General features: G+C 43.4%; 1 protein-coding gene across 2 annotated transcripts in view; it reads left to right on the top strand.

The window, feature by feature from the left end:
* The window catches only part of sesn1 (sestrin 1), a 60,385-nt gene extending 38,730 nt beyond the window's left edge, over nucleotides 1-21,655 (top strand). The window contains exons 1-9 of one of the 2 annotated variants that reach the window (XM_073492516.1): nucleotides 16,460-16,888; nucleotides 17,541-17,606; nucleotides 17,705-17,905; nucleotides 18,005-18,187; nucleotides 18,545-18,781; nucleotides 18,895-19,149; nucleotides 19,238-19,428; nucleotides 19,515-19,659; nucleotides 19,759-21,655. In XM_073492516.1, the coding sequence (XP_073348617.1) occupies nucleotides 16,619-16,888; nucleotides 17,541-17,606; nucleotides 17,705-17,905; nucleotides 18,005-18,187; nucleotides 18,545-18,781; nucleotides 18,895-19,149; nucleotides 19,238-19,428; nucleotides 19,515-19,659; nucleotides 19,759-19,845 (1,635 nt within the window). In that variant the 5' untranslated portion in view covers nucleotides 16,460-16,618 and the 3' untranslated portion in view covers nucleotides 19,846-21,655. Of the gene's footprint in view, nucleotides 1-16,459; nucleotides 16,889-17,540; nucleotides 17,607-17,704; nucleotides 17,906-18,004; nucleotides 18,188-18,544; nucleotides 18,782-18,894; nucleotides 19,150-19,237; nucleotides 19,429-19,514; nucleotides 19,660-19,758 lie in introns of those variants that run through there. The other variant, XM_073492515.1, reaches the window with a different exon arrangement.
* The last annotated feature ends 399 nt before the right edge of the window (nucleotides 21,656-22,054 follow it).

Genomic DNA, 22,054 nt, shown 5'->3' with positions numbered 1-22,054 from the left:
CTTCCATGACAGTGTCAGTCTAGTCCCAGAGACAGTCTGACTTTTGGACATATAATGAGATGACAGGCCCCTGCTGCACCCAGACACCCTCTCCAAATTATCACGCTAGAAAAGTGCTGATTGCATCAACACTCCTAATCAAACACCTCATTCGCACCTCGCAACCCAAACTTTGTCCCTAAATATCTCACCCACTGCTTGTCTCTCTCATTTTCTCTCAAACAAAACAACTTGCACAACCCCACTTCAGAGCAAACGTTCTCCTACACAGCCCACAAAACACCAAACAATCCTCCCAAAGAAAGGCCTCAGTCTAGCTTTAAAGAGGAATCTGTCTTCAGAGAGAAAAGCACTTTTCAAGAAGCCAGTGTTTTTCAGCTTTCACAGAAAAACATATTTGCCTCAGTTGTTACCCTGCTGTATAATCATTTCAGCTGTAGGAGTGTCAGCGGGGGGAGATGCCTGGTTGTAACTCAGACGATACGATAAGGAAAAAGTGGTGTCAAACCACAGTTACAAGGAAGACAAAATGGTGCAAAAAGCTTTGAAATTGACCTGAAAGCTGCCAGTGCAGTGACCTTATTGAGCTGGGGAAGGACTGTTTTGGAAATCTAGAGACTTGAGGGCCTACTGTAACTGGGCTGTCTTTGTGGCAGGGGGGCTGCAGAGGGGTTATGGGGGGGGGGGGTCCTGTTTTCCATGTGCGCTGTTCCTACTCACAGTGTTCCTCTTCGGGCAGGCTGTCAGTATGTGGAACAGTCGTGAAGGGCCTTGGCTTTGGGCTTTCTGTTTTTTTTTCTTCACAGCGCTGATGAATTTGCTGGGGTTTGAGCCGTAGCATCTGTTGCTTTGAGGGGGCCTGCTATTTATCAAACTGAAGCTGAGTCTGCTGGGAGCCCAAAGGGAAAGAAACATGGCTCACTATATAGGTTAAACCCCCCCCCTCCCCTCTTACTCCTTTTCTCTCTCCCTCTCTCTTTTTACCAGAGCTGTGTTTGTGCGAAGGGAATAACTAGGAGGGGGTAGAGGGAGGATACTAAAGGACTGAGGGGGGTGAGGAAGGAAAACAAGAAAGATTGGATGTGGCTTACAGTGTTTTATATGACTCCCTCTAGCACCATAGTTAAATCTTTAAAAACGTCGACCTCTCCATGCAAGAACTTGGCACCCAATGTTGTTTTTTGAAACTCAGTCGAGTCCTGAAATGCACATTAGCCTCCAGCTTTTCAGGAATCCGCCAGTACGTTCTTAGAAAGATTGGAAGGGGTGGGGGGATGAGAGTGTGGTTGTATTCGAGGCACCTTGAAGCAATCAAAAACTGTTGTGTTATTTGTTTTCGTGCACTTTAGTAACAGGCCCTCAGAATTACACTTGAGACATGTCACGTCACGCACCTACTACACCAATTTAACCATCTGCTTACATACATGGTCACACAAACACAAGCAGACATGACCCGAGTGGCTTCTCACTGAGATGACTAACGCGTCAGCTGGCCCTCAGGCGTGCTGTGAATCCTGCTTCGACCACATTCTTCTGAACTGTCCCATTGACAAAAACAACGATCAGGGAGGATTGCTTCGAGGCAATCATGAAAGGCAACGGGGGAAACACATTGACAGCGAGGAGGAGGAGGAACAGGAGGAGGGAGGTGGAAGATGAATAGCTATGGAGAGAGAAGAGTGTTGATTGACAGACTAGAGGAAAACAGCTTGATTGAGCAGACAGAAAAACAGGAGTGGGTTAGGTGAGCAGAGAACGAGGTTACAGATCTAATCCATGTATGTAAACATACATGTACAATATTTCCCTAACATGTAATGACCCACTTACACTGCCGCTGATCACATTTCTCTGCTCCTCCTTCTATCTCTCCCTCGTCCCACTTTCCCTGTTTGCTCTGCCACTTTCTCTTCCCTTTTGCTTTTTCTCTGACCTCTCTCCCTCTTCCTTCAACTCTCCCTTCTTTCATACCTCCACTGTGATGTAACGCTCTCTAAAAACATGTTTTCCTGACTCGGCTGTGCACACAGTGGCTCCATTCATACAAAGTTGTTTTCTGTGCTTTACATCTTTTTTACACAAGAGCACAAATACCTCACGTCTCTCCTGCATCTGTCTGCCATCGGCCTGCTGCAGCCAGTGAGTCCTTTATTTATGTAAGGCGACTCTTGTTATGGGTTTAGCTGCCCCAAAACATGCCCGTCTGACACGCTACAGAAAGTAGAGGAGAAAAATGCAGGCCTGTTGTTTTTTCCTCCATTTACATGAGCTAAGATGAGCAAGGAATATAAACAGCGCCTTACAGTGCACACGCAGCAGGCTGCAGGCTGTTCCTGCTTTCTCTCTCCCTATTGAGCACACACACTTCTGTATACACACACCAATGCATGCTCTGCAATCAAAACTTTCACGCTGAGAGGCAGCAACTGGTCAACAGGATATGAAACCTTCCTCTGCTTTTTTTCCCTTTTCTTCTTCATGTAAGAATTGACCTTTCCCCTACTTTTCCCCATTTCTTCACTAAAGCTCGCTCTCTGCCTCTCGTGTGAGCATTTTTGCCGTGTTTGTGGTTCAACCAGGTTTGTTTGGTTGACTTTGCGAGGCCGTGGCATTCATTTCAAACAGCACTGAAAGCAATACCCTCCCTTGGGCAAACTGTGCGTTTTCGCTCAGTACATCTTGGTCCAGGAGACTTTCCATTTCTGCGCCGTAACTCCGTGCAGACTCGCAGATAATCAGTGTCCAGCTCATTTGCTTTATGGGTTATGGCTGAGTCATTCCCATGTACTCGGTGAAAGGTGTTCGCTCGGAGACGGAGACCACTCTGCTGAGCCTCACCCCTCACCCCCTCCCTCCATCCCTCCTTGCTGGTGTTAGTGGAAGGGAAGATGACCATCTGCTGCCCCAGTTGCCCAGTGACTGGACAACAGCCTTCCCTTATGGCACAGTTCCACTGTCCATTGTCTGCTTGAGACTCTGAGTGTGTGTGTGCGTGTGTGCAAGCTAGTGCACTGCACTTAACATGTGTGAGAGGGATTGTGTGCTTGCCTTTTATGTGTGAGTGTTGAAGTTTGTCCTAATCTGTCTTTGTGTGTGTGCCTCTGTGAGGTTAATGTCTGTGTGTCTACCTCAAGGAGAGCCAAGTATTGTGTGAAGCTTTCCTGTGGGAGTCCCGTAGAGAACGCACCCTCACCCAGCAGGACGGTCCTCTGGTGCGGTGTGTGTGAGCTGACATACAGTCGGGTTAGTAGAGGGTCATAGATTTAGAAGGCTACGGGCCAAAACTTTGCACCGGTGCATCAAGAGAATAGATTTCCTCGCCAGACGTGTGTACACGATCTCACACAGGCAGACACTATTGTTATGGATGACACCGGCTCATCATTAGCCGTCGTGAACAAGTCGGGAAAACGAGTATGTAGAAGGTTAGTGGGACAGGTCAAATCTGTAAAGAAAAACAAACGTTTTAAACAACTAACACATTCATACCGGAAGAGTCCTTAACTGTCTTGTTCAGGTGGTGAATCATATTTTTATTGATTTAAAAGTGTAGTTTGTAAGAATATTAGTTATAAACATTAAAAAATTAATGGAAATTATCAAAAGAATGTGAAGAAATAACAGTTCTGATGTTATCTCAGAGACACCTATATACTGTATAGTGTTGCAGAGATATGTACAGAGGTTAGCATGCTAACTATCTAGCCAGGGCCTGAAAACCTCTTTCTACCAGCGGCCCAAACACCAACTGTTGCAAGATAGTCTGGTTAGATGCATGGCTTACTGAGCTAACAAGCTATTAGTAACTACAGTCATGGATGGATAAACAATACTGTCAGCAGTTAGCAGTTACTATAATGATATGCTGCCCCTATTTGTTTGGAGTATGAATTCATTCAGGAAGCCAATTCTTAAATGTATACTTAATTCATGTGACCATTAATAAAGTCTATGCTTATTCACAGGTTCTTAGTCCATAGGGTTGAAACTTCAGCCTAAAGAGTTGGCTATGTCCTTGAGATGGTTAGCCTAGCCTAGCATAAAGACTGGAAGCAGGGGGAAACAGCTAGCCGGTCTCCATCCGAAGGGAGTTGTTTTTACATTTCTGTTTATACAGATTGAACAAACAAGATAAAATATAATAGTGAGGATTAGAGTGGCTAGTAGGCAGATTTCTTTTTACCTTTGGACACAGTCAGGCTTGCTGTTTTCATCCTGCTTCCAGTATTCATGCTAAACTAATGTAATCACCTCATAGCTCTAGCCTCATGAGATTGGTATCAATCTTCTGAGCTAACTCCCGGCAGGAAAAGTGAGTGAGGTGAAGTGAGTTTCTTGCAACCAGAGGGAAAAAAAATCCTTGGATGAATGAGCTTCCCTGAAGTGGTCATCGTTAGTTTCTTTGTTTTAACATTTTGGTAACATCTTTGTTACAAAGCATATATTGTTATTGTGTTTCTGCAATGGACGTCACAGAGTGATATGTGTTCAAGTGTGTCCAGTCATGTAACACTTTGCTATGACGTCTGTACTTCTTGTACTTTGTCTCTTTAGCTATCATGGCTATCACTGTTAATGCTAACTCCCCATTTTATTGAGTCCAAACAAACTGCTGTCAGTGCCATACATTTAAAGGAATAGTTGGACAGTTTTGAGCATTCACTTATAGGATGGATAATTTGACATACACCACTCTCATGTCTGTGCTCTGAATCTAAAGTAACAGCAAGAAAATGGTTAGCTTAGCTTAGCATAAAGATTGACAAGGGCCAGGCCATCAACATCTTAAATTAAATCTCACAAATTAAAATGATGCATTTGGTTTGTATAATCAGAACCGACAAACCAAGCTAATATGAGATACAACAAACTCTTGGCTATAGTTTAAAGAAAACAAAATATCAAATTATTCACTTGAAACACATCATTTATGTACTTCAGTGGACCCATATCTGATCATTCATCTATGACACTGTGCTTTAATTTGTCACTCACAACAAAAAAGACACATAATAATAGTCCCTTTATTCAAACTGAATATCTGCAAGTACTGATCGGTGACCATCTTTGCTCATAAGCCCATCTTGGTCATGCTGGTATGACACAGGGTTTTCTCTGTGCCATTTGGAGTCTCTGCAGGATGTGGACAGACAGACAGTTGGTGCCCCAGGTGAGCGCACACTGTGAGGACGAGAGGAGGCTGTCATGTTAGCTCACTGTTTATGTTTCGTTGTACCCGCCCAAAAGCAATACCGAAAGATTGGCTGTGGCTAACCACACAATTTGAGAAATATACAGTACTGTATGTGATAATGAAACCCAGCAGAAAAAATAATACACCCACTCAGCCAATGCATCTTTATCTTAGTCACCAAAGGAAGTTAACATGCTGTGCTTTACGCATTCGTAACCAAGAACAAGAGTCAGTTTTTAACTTTCCTGATCACACATTTCTCTCTTGCTGTATTAAGCATGTGTGATTAGAAGCTAACGTTAGTGTTGTTTGATATTTTTCTCACCTTCTGTTTCCATTTTTGTCTTGTCTCTTATTCTCTTTCCTTCCTGTTGCACACACTCACACACACATACAGGTGATGGGGGACTGTACTGAGCTCAGTTACTCATTATCCTCCATCCAGTCCTGTCAGTTAGCTGCCTGCTCTTCCATAGCTCGCCTTGGCAGGAGGAACCGGCAGCAATCTGAGAGCCGTGCTCGCGAAGCTGAACTTCCCTTCCAGACATCTAGCGAAGAAAAACAAGCCTGGAGCTATGCATTTTTTTGCTGCTAAGCTGAAGAAATGTTGTAAGCACATCCAGAGACAGTTTTGCCAATAATGCTTAAAGCTCACACCACATACACTCATTTATATGTGACAAAGTTTACGAGGAGCTGTTTGAGTGATGCCAAATGCCTGCGTGGTTAAAATGTTTTTAGGTTCCACTTATTTATTTTTTATTACCTTTTAACCCTCAGCCTTTATTGCATAACAATCTACCAAAGATTGAGTAAAAACTGGCAGGGAGAATAGAGGTTAACAAATGCTCCTGAGGAAAGCAGGGGGATCGGGGAGATTTGCAGATTGGTGCTGAGCCATGCTGCTTCGGTTTTTAGGTGTGTGTGTATGTGTGTGTTTGTGTGGGAAACCTGATAGAAATCTGATTTGGCAGAGCCATTATCCCCTTTAGACTTCAACAGTAGGCCTACACCGCGCTGTGGCTGCCACTAATCCCATAATGGGCTGACTCTGCACTGAAGCCGCACAAATACTGTTCCCCTCGGTGAGAACTGTGACAGTGGGTTTGTTTCTCTTAATGCGCGCCATGTATGTGTTCTGCATTACAGTGTGTGCATTAGTTGTGTGTACCTCCTCAGGTGAGTGGGCACAGATAGGTAATCTAGTGTACAGTCATCGATTTTCCCGCTGCACAGGAAGTGGCTGGTTATTGATTCTCAGGGACAATGATGTCACTCGAGACGGCTCGGGGTGTTTACTTATCCATGATAAGGTCCGAGGCGCTTTCTCTCCGCACACTGATCAAATAATCCTCTCCCTCTGTCCTCTTACCTTTTATCACTCTTCTCTCATCACTCTTTCCACCCTCCATCTTTTCATTCATAGTGGATGCCCTCCTTAACCCCAACATCCATTATGTGTGACATAATCACTGATGAAGGGGGTCACTTATCAAAGTTGTGCATTTGGCCGGATTGGTAGTCAATAAAGTAATGATTACAGTGGATACACAACACAAACTCCTTCGTTGTTAGGAAGTATTAATGTACGCATGCTTTAGTACATTTACAAGTATAACATTTGATCATAAAACAATATCAGCAGCATTTACACGCCACAGTCCTGTGAGACAGACTTTTTTTCCATCTCTTTCTATTTTAAAAAGGCTTTTATCAACAACCTGTAACTTTTCCACACTCTGCGTGTGCTTCTAGACTTTACTTCATCATGATGCTCTTGTTCTTTTCTAACAAGTTTCCACCTCAGTCACAGGGCCGGTTTAACCATGAAACCATGTGCTATTACTGCTCATCAATTTATTCACGGATTAATTAATTTTTATCAAGCATGACACCAATGGGAACACTGCCAGACCTCCTGGCAGTGTGAATACAATGGTGTCTACCTATTTGGATTATGTAAGATCATTTGTTGCACATCAGCGCTCAGCATACAGCAGGTCATCTGTGCACCTGTTTGTAACATTCAAACAAAAAAAGCATGAAGAATTCAAATCAGAGCAGAAATAAAAGCAATAACTTTTAGATTTCAAAACAGTCATTTACATTCTGCATGAGTGAGCAAACTGACTGATGTTTTGCGTCACCACAGTAATATAATCAGTGAACGCTACGCTGGACAGAAGCCGTTTTATCTCCTCATTATATCTGACACTTGAAAGTTGGTGAGGTATTTGTGTCCGAGTCCACAAGGAATGATTCAGAAGAGTTTTCGGCTGTCGGTTTGTTCTTTTCAGGCCTGTTATTGATTAACCACAGAGCAAATATGTCCAACACTACCACGTACACACACACACTCGCACACACAGTCAGGGTTATGAGGTCCACGGAGAGTTTTAAAAGTGACGAACCAGCATACACCCAAACCCCACACATTAACCCAGTATGTTTGCAGAGCTAGATTAATTTTTAGAATAAAAAATCAAAACGATTGTATAGACTATATATTGCTTTTTTAAAAAGGGCTTAAAAGTGGTTATTTTTTCCTTAAAATCTCTACTTGGCAGGTGATAGTTTGCAAAAGCTAAGTCAGTCAGATTTAATCAGTATAATGTTTAAAAGTGCTTATAATGTAATTAGATGTAAATTTATTGTGAGACATGAATGACTGAGCATGTACTGTTTGTGCAACTGATCGGGTGTAAGAACATATTTAAGGAACACAATGTGCCGAGGTGAGCAATTTCTGCATTTTACCAGTGTTGTTTTCCACAGTTCAAACTCCTGACCTCACGTCATGTGCCTGTGATTTCATATTTGAGGAACTCAATGGTTATAGTCTCAAGAGGACAACACGTATGTACACGTGCTAAGACTTGGTGTATGTTATTCCTCTTCTGTCATGGTCGGCAACTAGAAATGTAAGGTCTGATTTTGTCTGGCGCTGTTCGAAATAAAGGACCCATTGTTGCAAAAATTACCAAGAATCTTGAGGGTAAAATCAAGCACCGTTATCATTGTAAATTGCATGGAGAAAGGGAAGCTTGGCAGGTGTAGCAACAGGTAATAAAGGGGGCAGAATGATCAATTATAACTTCATGTGGATGAATAGACTTCATCTTATATTACATGTAGAGAGATTTAAGTCACTGGGGAAGCCGTAACTGTTAATAAAGGCAGTAAAATATGAACTGAATATCATTTTTACCTGTCATGTAAATTTAAATTAGGTTTCCACCTTCCGTATTTCCTCCGTCCAATGTCATACGAAGCATCAGCGGATTAAAATAATCTAAAATGACTGGAAATGTTGTGTCAGTCACGACAGGTGAAGAGGACAGAGACCAAGGTGATCGAGTTTCAACCTAATCAAACAGACATTTCATAAACGATTAAACATTAATGGGGCAGTCGCCCTGACGTCGCACTCAAATGAGGTTCTGCCAGCTATTTTGTTCTGCCATTCAGTACCGGGGCTCATTGCCTATTAATGAAGTAATAGGACACGGTCAAAATGGTTCTGAGGGCGAACGATTAGGCCATATCACTTCCTCCACCCTTAAAGTACAGCAGTATCACATCCACCCTTTGCAATCAAAATACATTCTGGTGAAGGTTACAGATTGGTGGAAAAAGAGAGCAGAAGTGAAAGTGGCGTCAGCTGCAGACATGAGTACAGATTAATGCAGAGTGCAATAGTTTCTAATCTTTGCTGTAGCCTCTTTGATGTGTTACATCAGACTTATCAGTGTCTGTTTTTGTCTGCTGTCTAAGTTGGTATACCTCACAATGGATCACTGCGGTCAGGACTGCCAGCCTTTCTCGTTCTGCCATGTATAAAAGGAGTTAATTGACTCGCTTGTTTTTTATGAGCAGCTGCATGGAAATGATTAAACTTTGTTCGGCTTAACGGATCATCAAGAGGCTCATCAGCCTCCAAACAAGACACTTTGATTCATGGTTTCTGTGGATCTTTAACAGTGTTGGGATAGTTACTCAAAAAAAGCAATGTATTACAGATTTCTCGTAACTTTTAAAAAAAGTAACAGACTTCACTTATTTATACCCTGTCCATTACTTTTGTGTTACCACGCCATTGTCAGGTTATCGCCAGTTAAGAATGAGACTTTAAAAGCTTACATGCAAATCCCACCAAGAGGAGAAGATACACAAGATTTTTCTTTTATGCCCCTTAAAACCACAAAGCTGAAAGCAAAGTTGGTGAAAAACAGCCCAAAAAGCACTTTGCAGAAAAATGTTGTGGCGAGAACAAGGCTCAATTGCACGTCTGGGAGAATCATGGCGGCACTGGCAGTACACCTCATTATAAAACTATAATTATATATAAAACAATATAAAAAGGTTGGTAGGAAGGTTGGCTTCCTACACGGCCTAGTACTAATGTTAATTTCTGAAAAACAACATATCAATAAATAAAATGATATGAGAGACTAGCCTTCCTAACAATGAGTTGATGACAGATTTAAAAGGAAAAAAACATGTTTAAATGGCTTATGAACTGCGTTTAACGAGCCAAACACACTCAGGTGTCAGCGGTGTCCTCAGGGCTTCTCTCGTCTCCTCCTCCTCTCAGCCGCCACACGTTAAACTTGGCAGTGCAAACAACTTATTCAACGCGAATAAAGACATACTGAAGACTCAAAGATTATTAAAGGTAGAATCAGTAGGATTTGTCAGAGCCATACACCGGAAAGATAGTTGATTGTTGAGTCTCATTCCCAGAATGTCAAATACCGACATTGTGGGTTGGTAAAGCTATGTAAATAATTGACAAATAACATAAAATGTTGTACAGATACCTAAAAAATCTAAGTACATAAACAAAGTATTTGTCTGCAGTCACATCGGGAGCATCGCTGAAGTCTGACCCCAGTGTGGCCCAATCAGTGCTAGCAACGTTAACTCATGAAACTCTGGTAAGCATCCTCCAGACAGCAGGTTAAGGGTTTGTTTTTTTTGTTTTGTTTGATTTGTCTTAAATTGCATTGATAATGGTCTTAAAGTGTCTTAAATTTAACTTGTAGAAACCTGCAGAAACCCTGTTGATTACCAGTTGGAGTGTCGGCTGCTGTTATTAAACTCTAGTTTGTTGGTTTGTTTGGGTATGAGTCATCTCCTTTTCTCTATTCTCACAGAAAACAGGTGAAGGGTCTGATCTTTTGTGCTGGGTTTACAGTGCCCATTAAGAATTATAGGGTGATGATCAACAACTTGTTGGCCAGGTTCCCAGTGACATGAGTCATTTTTTTTTTGCTCAGTCAGCAGAGCCAAGGTCTTGTCAGAGAGAGAGAGAGAGAGAGAAAAAAAAACAGCTGTGCATGCCAGGAGGCACACAGCAGCGTCACAGCAGAGGGGCTGTTTTCTTTGGGGCTGTTCGAGTCCCAATGCTGGTATAAGGTCATCTTTGTTCCTCCCATGTTTTTGGTTAACATGAGTAGTAAAGATAAGCTTGCATGTCTTCAGTATCTGAAACATTTGCTACGATTACTGGGCAGCACCTTTGGACTCTTCTCAAAGTCATGTCTCCCCTGTTTCCCATTAGTAAACTCAGGAACGAAGGGGTTTTCATTGATTTGTGGTGGCTGTGTCATATCAAGCTAAAGATAGCAGGGGAGGATTTGGTATTTTCTGTTTTTCTATGGGATCTTTTCTGTTGGAGCGCGTTGTATTGTGACAGCTGCCCTCTCCCTGTTAGAATAACATCCCCGGGAACTCACTCTTCCTCACGTGCACACAGGGGTAGCAAGCCAACGCCTTTCCCCCTGGATTGTAGCCTACAGTACATATAGATTATCGTCTATAGGTAATGGTGTACATGCCTGTCAGTGTGAAGTCATAAAAGAGAGGTTATCTTTTGTCCCAGATACCTCTTCCCCCTTCAATATGTAGGGTCTTTTTTCTCTTTTCCGTGTTCTCCCCGAGGTCTCGGCAGTTCCTCCATGTTTCATGGAATCCAGGGAACGCTGCTTCCTCCCAGTGTTGGTGTGCGCTGGTCCAGGACCCGCTGGTCCGGGGGGGCACGCCTCGCCTCTCAGGAAAGCCGGCGCTTGGCGAGACCACTCCACTCTGATAGCCTGCCAGAATACACACAGATCAGAGAAGAGGCGACTGGGAAGAGAAGAAAAGGGACCAAGAGTCACTCAAAGAGGGCCAAAAGGCAACTCTGGTCCAGTTAATTCCCACATTGATTGAGCTTTGACTCACAAGTCTTAACACCAAATGAAGATTATGGTTAAAATTACACTTCCACTTTGATGCTTGTGATCAACAGGTTCTGTAAACTTAGCACCAGTTTTATAGGCTGGTTGCCGCTCCATGAGACGATAGAGAAGTCTGCAGGTTGTTGCAGCTGGACAGGTAAGGGTTAACCTTCCAGTCTGCTCTTGAAACGCTCAGTGATAGATGAGCAGGCTCGAACCTAGAGCTGTGTTTGAAGAGTGGGGTGGGGGATACCCTCTTAGTCTGCAGTTTTCACTCTTTCACTGTGGCCAAGTTTGAAACCATCCTCGTATCTTTAGATCTGTAGTATTTAAAGTATTGATTTAATGCTTTGCTGTTAAAAACAGACACTTGTTGTTTCAGAGTAATCTGTTTACACAGGAAAAAAAAGTCTAGTTGTTTTTCACAGATGAGAGTTGCGGCTGAGCTAAGTTAAACCATGTGTTCTAGTGTTTACTGTGAAGTTAGGATACTTTTGCTTTGCCGCTATTTGCCAGAGAAACCTAAGCGGACAAAAGTTTCAACTTTGCAAGTAGATCTGTTAAAGTGAATTACTTTAGATGAAACAAACCAGCTTCGTTTCTTCAGTGAACTTCGACAGAACTTTTTTTTCTGTTTTCCTTTTCTTTTTTTTCAGAGAAACAAGAGAGGCAGAGAGAGAGCAGTGAAGATTGGTTCCTCTAACTGTTGTTCTGCCCTGCGATTGGTGGAAGCCTGTTGCTAGGCTTATGTCAGTGTTCAAGAGTTTTCTGCTTTCTCTCCTCTGCACTGATAGGTTGAACCGGTCTGGTGGACTTCTGCCACTTGTTGAACATCACAGTTTTTTTGCGGTTCCCTCTCGTCTAACTGCATGAGAAAAGAGAGAGAGACACATGTGCAGAGTTTACGCCTGGCATGGCTTCCTCTCTCTGTTTTTTAATCTTATTAACTTTTATCATCCTCTTTATTGGCTTAAGGTTGTTGTTAACTCTGCTTCACACTCATAAAGGAGAAACAACTGCTTTACTGAGCATTTGAGAAAGTAGCTGCCATTTACTTGTCTACTGAAGTCTGGTGAACTAATTCTTGACAGTAGTCATTTAGATCTTAATGAAACAGCTACTTTCCTTTAAAACTACAAATTGTTTATTACAGATTTCATATCCATTTCGATCCACATAATAACTCTGATGTGAAACAGTCCAACAACATGCCAACTGTTGCATACATTATGTGTCTACTGGTGTCTTAAATTCCTCAGTGGCAGCTTCACATATCTAACCCGCTGCACTAAAAATGGTTTCAAGTCTTTCTGTGGTATGTATTTCACGCTTTGTTGAATGATACTATGTTTTCAGTGTGAAACGCTTTCACTTTTAAGACTCCAAAGCTGTAACTGAAGCTCAGTGACAGCGGTCGGCTTGGATTTAAGGAGCAATACGAAGTTAAAGAAAAGTGGGAAAAAAGTCAAAATTTCTATCATCTATGAATATGCTTGGTCTCTTCAGAGTTTTTGTTTCAAATTTTCACCAAAGTATGGCCACATACACTGCTTCTGAACTCTTAAAGGAACAGTTCACCTAACTTTTTGCAGTCAACAGAACATTTCTGGAGCTTCACAACAAAACAATGTTGTAGCATTCTCCTACAAGTGAAGTAGCTGGTAGTGGGGATTTGTTTTAAAATACTAAAAAGAGTGGGGGGTAGATAATGACTGCATTTTCATCTTTGGGTGAACTGTTTCTTTAACTCCAGCCTCCTCCTCCAAGAAATGTGGATAAGTTGATGTTCCTAATGGCGACTGGTTCATGCATCAAAGCGAGCCTGTGTACCCTTTTCTGAACCACGGCTTCTGTGGCCACAAATGGTGATTATGGGATAATGGTAAGTGCTAATATGTAGTGTTAAAGTCGCACAAGCTAACATTAGCCATCATTAGCTGCCAGACCTTGTAAGGCTATAGTGCTAAAACACCAGAGTGTAATGAATTGAGCTATAAGGGTTTTTTTTCTTATGAATTCAAGTTTTAATTTGTAAAAAGAAACAAACCTTGTTTAGGTAGACATAAATAAGCAGAATATACATTCCTGGCTATGACTCTTAATGAGAATATTTTTATTACCATTACTGTAAAACTAGTGGAAATGTGTCCATTGTTCAGGCCTTTCCTCCTACAGATCACTTATCTGACAATACACACACTGTTAAAACAAATCTGAGATGAGTCCTGTTGTTTCCATGAACCTTTCCTACATCACAACTCATCTTCCCAATGTTGTCCTAACCCCTGTATGCCAAAGGCCCGGCACATACACACATATACATGCAGAGTTACATCTCCAGGGTGGCATGGTGGCTTGGTGGCCATCCCGTAGCTGAAAGGTCACTGGTTTATCCCCTGCAACAGCTAATGAGCCTGTCAGCCATGGTGTTGTCTTTTTAAGTTTAAAAGGGCAAGTTACAAAAGTGTCTACATGCTGTTTCATTGAATGATGAAGCATGTTTCAACAAGCATGTTGGAGTAGTTAATGTGATCTTTTCATATTTAGTTTGAAGTTATTAGTGATTTAAGAACAATTCCGATTCACTGTAGGTGACGTCAAGTAACTGTAAAGATGTAGGTCTGCAGACCGAGACACCTGCAGTGTGGTTTCTGATATGTCACACAGTGTTCTCAACCAGTTTCAGGAGACACCCCAGAACCCACAAAGTCTTACAGGTTGTAATAAGAGCCAGGTGTGATATATTGAAGACTGGAGTCAAATATTCTGTCACATTTTCTTAATTTATATCAACATCAGTGGTATGAAATAAAGTTCAACACACTTCAAGAATTATTACACTGCTGGAAAGATGGCCCTGGGCTGTCTATGCAGTAGGAAGACACAAATGTTTTTGGAATTGGTGCTACATGAGCAAACAGAGAAAAACGGCTGTGACATTTGCATTTACTCAAAAGGTAGAAAACCTACAACAACTGGAACGCACCAGACCACTCCCGTTGATTAGTGATGTACTGCGAGTTGGGCGGTACTTGGTTTTAGCTAGGAGTCTGTTTTGACGAAAGATTGGCTATGGAAATGGAGCAAAGTTTACTATTGTTCACTCGTATATATTACCAAAATTGACGTGATACAAAGTTGAATAGTTCTCGTTTTAACTGGATGTATAGTTGGACAAAAATCTTAACTCAAGGGTCCACTTACTATTTTTTTCTGGAGTTTTGAGAATCATTCCAAAGCAAATATAATATAATATGGATGTTAAGTGTTTTGATGACAAAAGCTTCTTATATTTCCCTATTTTGCTTTTGCATAATCGAGTTCTTTATATCAACTACAAACACGCAACTCTTCATCATTTGGACCAAACACAATGAACTGGAGACGTAGCCACAGCCTTGATCCAAGAAGGAGCATATATTCAGGGATCACTGCTGATGTGAGTACAGTAAAGCCTCACAGAGTAGTCAGTGCGTGCCCTCTCACAATAGTGTTTGGCCCTGTCCGTGAGGCCGGACCCCCGAGCCTAAGCGCTTTTATGTGAAAAGGTTTGGTGTGTCGTAAGCCCTAACGCTGACCAGCCTCTTCTGCAGCTTTGCTGAGCCATGGGGCTCCCGGCAGCCCTGGGAGTGCTGACTCCAGCCCTGGGAACATGTTTACCGCTGCCCCGCACCCCACCCTGTGGCATCAGGAGAGAGACCAGGGAGGGGAGGGGAGGGGGGGGGCGGTTGGCTCGATCCACACAATGAACCTGCTGAATACTGTGCTATCCAGCCATCAGTGCTGGGGACTTGCGGTGGGTTGCCGAACTGGCCGAGCAGGCTCTTGATGGGAGCGCACAGGGGCAGACTTGTCTTGGATTTGACTCGTCATCTCCACATCATCGACAACTTTAACTTGTTTGTCTGCTTTTTATTGGGTAACCCTTCACAGTGCACCCAAACACTTTTGAGGCCAGGGTTGTTGCCTGGAACAAAGACGGTATCTGACAAAATTTAAGACTTTTTCAAACAATCAAAACTATTGTGTCGTTTTTCGTCCCGTAAAATGAGTCTTTGTGAAATCTCTGAAAAAAAAGCTTTTCCAATTTTCTTGGGAAACATGTTATTTTAAAATATCACGCAGCACTATGATGCACAAATGTGCACGTGTGTGTCTGTGGACACACTTGCCTAATGTGTGAATGCTTTTGTAATGGGGTTGCTGGCAATCCACAGGGGAAACAACACTTGACTCGCATGTGCTTTTACATTAAACTATAACTGTTAATCTGTCATTTACCAAATATGTCAAAGACTTCTTCTGGTACATTTCCACACACTTGTTTGTGTGATATAATCTTGATATTACACTGTTCTTCAGTGCATCTCATCTGATATCATTCTTAGTAATTATTGACTTTCTAACTACCACAGTGTGATAAAACAGCTCTACACTGTCCCAGTGAACGTGTTATTGTCAGGCTGGGATAAACAAAGCCATAAGAGCTGCCTTCCTTATCTCTGCTTCCTCCTGGTTTTTAAAGGACTCCTTCAGCCTGGGCTGATTGGTGGGGCAATGGCATTATCTGTGGTCTGATAGGCTGCGGTGCAAAACCACTAACTGAAGGGCCGTTGTTGTTGCAGCAGGTCCTGCAGCTATCCATCTTGCTGCACGCTGATGCCGATTTTTGCACAGCAGAACTTCTTCTTCTCGGTTTGACAAGCCCGGTCGGGGGAGTGGGGGACTTGCTGCTGCAGGCTGGAGCTGGCTTTGGGTTGTTGCTGTTGTTGTTGTTGTTGTTTTCATTGAATGCACATTACACAGATGAACACACAGATGCCCTCTTCCAGCCAGAAAACTATTTCTAGTAACCCTGCAGGCTGCTTTCTCCATGCATTGATAATTCATTTAAGTATTGATCAAGGAAGCTGAATCAGGCCACCTCGAGTTGAGTGTTTAGCACACAGGGTGCGATCATGATCAATTGCAGCAGGGAACAAAAGAAGGAGAGAAGTGATGATGTTTTCTTAGAGGGGGGATTGTTCTTTCTGCTCACGTTTATGACCCCCCCTCCCCTCACTGTTTCTCATCACGCTTAGCTCCGCCCGCTCCTGCTCCTCTTCCTCCTGCTCCCATTGGCCGCTCAGAGGCTGTTTTCGCCACCCGATTGGCTGGCGCGCCTGTCGATCACACGAGCCTCGACTTATTTACCGAATGTATGAGCGAGAGAGGACGGTATTCTGCTGTAGGGCTGCAACAGCTGACTGCCGTGCACTTTACCCAAGCAGTGCCCGGAGGAACAAAGAGAGGAGCAAACAGCCATCCAGAAAAACACTTTTTACATTTTTATACCCGTGAAATAATCAAAGTGCAGCGAGGACGCGAGATGAGGCACGCGGTCGCACCGCCAGAAAACGTGGAAAATAATTCATTTGCGGTGACAAGGCTGTTAAAGATATGTACCCATTGTGAGCGGCTCAGCAAAAAGGTAAGGAGAAGGGAAAAAAAGGCTTCTCTGAATGAATGCACTCTTAAGCGACGCTGGGATGTAAATGAAAGAAAGTGTCACATTATTGATTCATGTTCAGGCGACGTGTTTTTTTTTTCCTCTTCCTTTGAGCAAACAAGCTGCAGTGCAGTCTTTGTGTAGACTTGTTTACGAGTAAGAAGAGTTTGTGTGGCCATCGGGCCAATAAATCATATCTGGCTTTATTCTCTTTGTTCACTTCACCTATAAATAAGCAGACGTGTGGATGACACGTTCAAATGCACGTTTTTAACTCGGTGTCATTTTATGAGTGATCTGCCTTTCGTGGTCATTCATTCATCCGTTGCGTTTGTGCGCTGCGGGGTCCGCTGGGAGACATGTCTCGACAAGCAGCGGAAAGTTACAGGACATGATAGAGGCGATGTAAAGGTTTCTACTGTGATTTACATTTAAGTGGCCGTACTTCTGGAATTTAGGTTGTTTTTATTAAGAGTTTAATAACCTTAAATCACGTTTTTACCTCTGGTTTACTGGTGTCAGACAAAAGAAACCACTCTGATTTCTTACTCTGGTGAGGAAAAGGTGACAGCAGACAGAAATGAGAAGTGATGATCGGCTTGTTGATGTTTTTCTCCTCTTTGTTGTCTTGCAGGACTTGGGGATAAGGATCCCAAGACCCTTAGGTAACGGACCAAGCAGATTTATCCCTGAAAAAGAGGTACGAGACAATCTGTGTCCTCAGCAGAGACTTTTAACTCAGTGACAAATAAGACATTTATCTAATCAATCTTCTTACTTGTTATTTTTTAATTTTAGATTCTGAAAATCAGTAAAGTGGACGCCCGGACACAGTCGATATTTGAGGATGCGTTTGCAGCCCTCGGTCGCCTCGACAACATTTCAGTGGTGATGGGCTTCCACCCGCAGTACTTGGAGAGCTTTCTCCGGACGCAGCACTACCTGCTGCAGATGGATGGACCCCTGTCTTTGCACTACCGACACTACATCGGCATCATGGTACGGTCACGTTTATCCTCCTAACTCTCAAATCCACCTCTCGTTTAATTGTTGCACATCTCATGGTGAAAACGTTTTCTTTTTTCTGTGATTCTTCAGGCGGCAGCTAGACACCAGTGTTCCTACTTAGTCAACCTGCACGTGAACGACTTCCTCCAGGTCGGGGGTGATTCCAAGTGGCTGAACGGCTTGGAGGAGGCTCCGCAGAAGCTGCAGCAGCTCGGAGAGCTCAACAAAATCCTGGCACACCGGCCTTGGCTTCTCACGAAGGAACACATCGAGGTGAGAGGACGGGCATGGTCTGGAGGCTGGAAGTGGACATGAGAAGTCTTATGTAACTGGCTGAGATCATGGGTGGAGGCCAGAGTATAGCTGCAGCTGTGTGACTTGGATGGATTTGGGAGTTATGGTAGTAAAGGTGTCGTGACACAAAGTAGGAGGTGGGGTGTGTGTGTGTGTGTGTGTGTGTGTGTGTGTGTGTGTGTGTGTGTGTGTGTGTGTGTTAGGCTGGAAAACGAAGAAGTGGTTAGGAAGGGTGAAAACATATTTTCCCACTTCCTAAAAGGTCACTGATATTGAAGTCATTACTTGGCTCCGGTTCTTAAGACTCACAATTTTTTTCCTTTTTGTTTTTTCCAGCGCCTTCTGAAGGCCGAGGAGCACAGCTGGTCCCTCGCGGAGCTCATCCACGCCGTGGTCCTCCTCACACACTACCACTCCCTCGCCTCGTTCACCTTCGGTTGCGGCATCACGCCCGAGATCCACTGCGATGGCGGACACACGTTCAGACCCCCCTCTCTCAGCCAGTACTGCGTCTGTGACATTGCCAATGGCAACGGTCATGCTATTCACCACGATGATCTGCTTGCCAACCAGGTGAGTCGTTAAGGATGATGTGTAAGGATAAAGGTTTTTTTACTTGTGTGTGTGTGAAAGATTAGATTTGTGTGACTTTTTCCCTAACGGTGTATTTTCCTTTGTTTCCACAGGAGATGTGTGGCGAGGTGGAGGTGCTGATGGAGCGCATGAAGCAGCTGCAGGAGTGCCGTGACGATGAGGAGGCAAGCCAGGAGGAGATGGCGACTCGCTTTGAGAGGGAGAAGACTGAGAGCATGCTGGTGGTCACGGCAGAGGACGAGGAGTGCGTCCCCTCCAGAGACATCTCCCGACACTTCGAGGACCCCAGCTACGGCTACAAGGACTTCTCCAGGAGGGGGGAACATGTGCCCACGTTCAGAGTGCAGGTAGAGATCCGATGCAAACTGAATGTAGAGTTCAGGATGCTAAAAAAAGATGCGACTGTTACTTACGTCTTATTTCTCTTTTCTCCAGGACTACAGCTGGGAGGATCACGGCTTCTCTTTGGTCAACAGGCTGTACCCTGATGTCGGTCAGATGCTGGACGAGAAGTTCCAGATGGCCTACAATCTGACCTACAACACCATGGCAACACACAAGGATGTGGACACCAGCATGCTGCGCAGGGCCATCTGGAACTACATCCACTGCATGTTCGGCATCAGGTCAGTCGCTGGAAACGTTGTCACGTTGTATGATGTAACTTTTATCTATGTGCAATGCTAACCCGGTGCTTCTCTGCATTCTTCAGGTATGACGACTATGATTACGGGGAGATAAACCAACTTCTGGACCGCAGCTTTAAGATCTATATCAAGACCATGGTGTGTAGTCCAGAGAAGACCACCAAACGAATGTATGAGAGTTTCTGGAGGCAGTTTCAGCACTCCGAGAAGGTAGGATCCCTTTCTCCCCTCCTGGTTTGATTTCTAGCAGCTGTTTTGATGAATGTACAGTGTTTAATAAATCTCTTTTCTTTCTGTCTTCTCCTTCAGGTCCACGTTAATCTGCTTCTTATGGAAGCGCGAATGCAGGCAGAACTGTTATACGCTCTGAGAGCGATCACCCGCTACATGACATGAAGTGCTTTTTGGCGTTTTTATTGTTGTCTTTTTATTGTCATTGTTGTTGATCATTTTGGGACACTTCAAGAAAAAAAAAAATCAAAAGGGGGCGGCGTGGGGGGGTTCAACAAAAAATGTGGAAGAGATGTGAGAAGCACGGGGTTGTGACGGAGCTTGTTGGATGGATGTTGAGAAGAGGATCAGAACAAAGAAAGCGAGAACTGTTGAAGAAAGTCATCTCAAACTTCAAGTGGATACACAAACTCTGATCTTGTTGCCTGCAGTGCCAAAACTGACCAAGAGAGGGCAACCTGGAGCAAACTCCTGCCCTGCTGAAGGGAGCTTGTGCCGGGCCTGAGCACTGACACTGGAGGCATCCAGGACGACGTTTCAGTATTCCAGCATTCAGCAGCATTTGTCGCCCGTCTCATCTGTCTCCTGGTAGAGTGAAGACCCACCGAAAATCCCCAGAAAGCTGTGCAGCGACAAAGGGTCTGCACTTTGATTCTGTCGTCACTGTCATGTTTGTTTAGTATCTTTTTATTTCATTTTGTATCAAGGGAAGAAGATGTGTCAATTGTGGTTGCTCTTAGTGGTAACTGGAGATGGAAACATTAACTTTGGGCAAGGTTTTTTTTTTTTTTTTGTTACGTGTGCCTGAACTATCCAGCACAGTGTGCATACGTGCTGATGCTGCTGCTCCCATGTTGTATTCAGTGGGGTCATATTGATCCCCAAATCCCCCCAACAGCCCCTGTCCATTAGAAATCCACTGCATTACCCCCCGTCCCTCTTGTCCTCTACCCCCAGCCCAAATCTCAAATGTCAATGTAAGCTAATCCAAGGAGTGTGTGTGAAAACCGGAGAGGTTGTGGAAAGAAACTCAAAGAACACTGTCTGAGCCCTTTTTTGAGTTTGACTGTACACGTGTGGATGTATTCATGATGACTGAGGTGTGGATGTTTTCTGTGCGTGTGTGTGTTCACAGAAAAAAAAAATCGTTGGAATTTCATGTCTAAAAAAAAAAAAAAAAGCGAGGCACTGTGAAGGAAAGACTTCTTGCTTCTGCTGTAGCTCTGTTTTTGTGAGATAACTGTTTATTATTTGTTGTTGTTGATGATGTCTTTATTTTTCTGGTAATAGGGGAGGGGGAGGGGAAAAAAAGCTAATCAAAAAGAAAGTTAGAAACCAGGTTTTCCAGAAGGGATTTGCTTCCGGTTGCCCTAACCACACCTTATCTGTCTTCCGCTTATCCCAGCTGCCTGGTCACCCTAACACTTTGGAAGCTTTGGATTGTGAATTTTACCAGTAAATGAATACCTCTTCTGTTTTTCTCTAGAAAACATATAAGAAGTGCTCTTTGGTGAGCAGAGACTCTTTCCGGGCTGCCGTGTTCCCCATTGCTCGGGGACCCGGCTCGCCCACACAGGGCCGAGTGCGGTCGATAGCTGTCGAATGCAAAAGGTTGTAGCTGTGCTTATTTCCCTGCCGGGGAAGCCTAACCAGTGCAAGAGCAGCTTTTGTTTTGTTTTGTTTCAAAAAAAAGAAAAAAAATTGAACAGAGGTGTGACGCCTCTGCTGTTTTTGTTTTTTGTTTACTAAACCAGTTAAGTACTGCATTCTTCTGAGGGTGGATTGAGAGAATCAGACAGATGAATGAGTGATATCGTGAGGAAGAGGAGGAGGAGAAAGGAATGGTACATTTGGAAGTGGTTTGAGAGGAAGTGGAGGTTTTTTTTTTTCAAACTTCTGACTGATGTCAGTTACTGACACTTTTTTTATATGAAAATATATGAAAAAGATGAAAAAAATAAACTATGATATTGAATTGTTGTGTATCATTCGTAGTTTTCTCCTAAACAATTTGATTTTGTTGCTTTATCAAAGCGATTGTACTCGATGTGGAGAGGCCTATACAATTCAGGAATCAAACAGTCATAGCACAATCACCATCAGCTCACTTCCACTGCTCAGTTGCACAAGTACAGGAAAATCAACAGCCCATGGTGACAGTAAGCATGTTTGAATGCTTTTATGCAAAGGATGACTCATGAAAGACATGGAGTGTTATGCTATCACCTCATGTTCCAAAGTACACTCAGCTCTTTGATAATAAAGCTGACTTCATCAACATGAAGCTGAACTCAGGGGAACAGTTCAGTTTGTCACCAGTACGGTCCAGGGACTTTCATGTGAATTTAATTTACTGTACAAGCTTGAGAACTGT

Source organism: Pagrus major, chromosome 22, assembly GCF_040436345.1.
Source record: "Pagrus major chromosome 22, Pma_NU_1.0".
Classification (NCBI taxonomy): Eukaryota; Metazoa; Chordata; class Actinopteri; order Spariformes; family Sparidae; genus Pagrus; species Pagrus major.
This window is presented reverse-complemented; position numbering and strand designations above follow the sequence as displayed.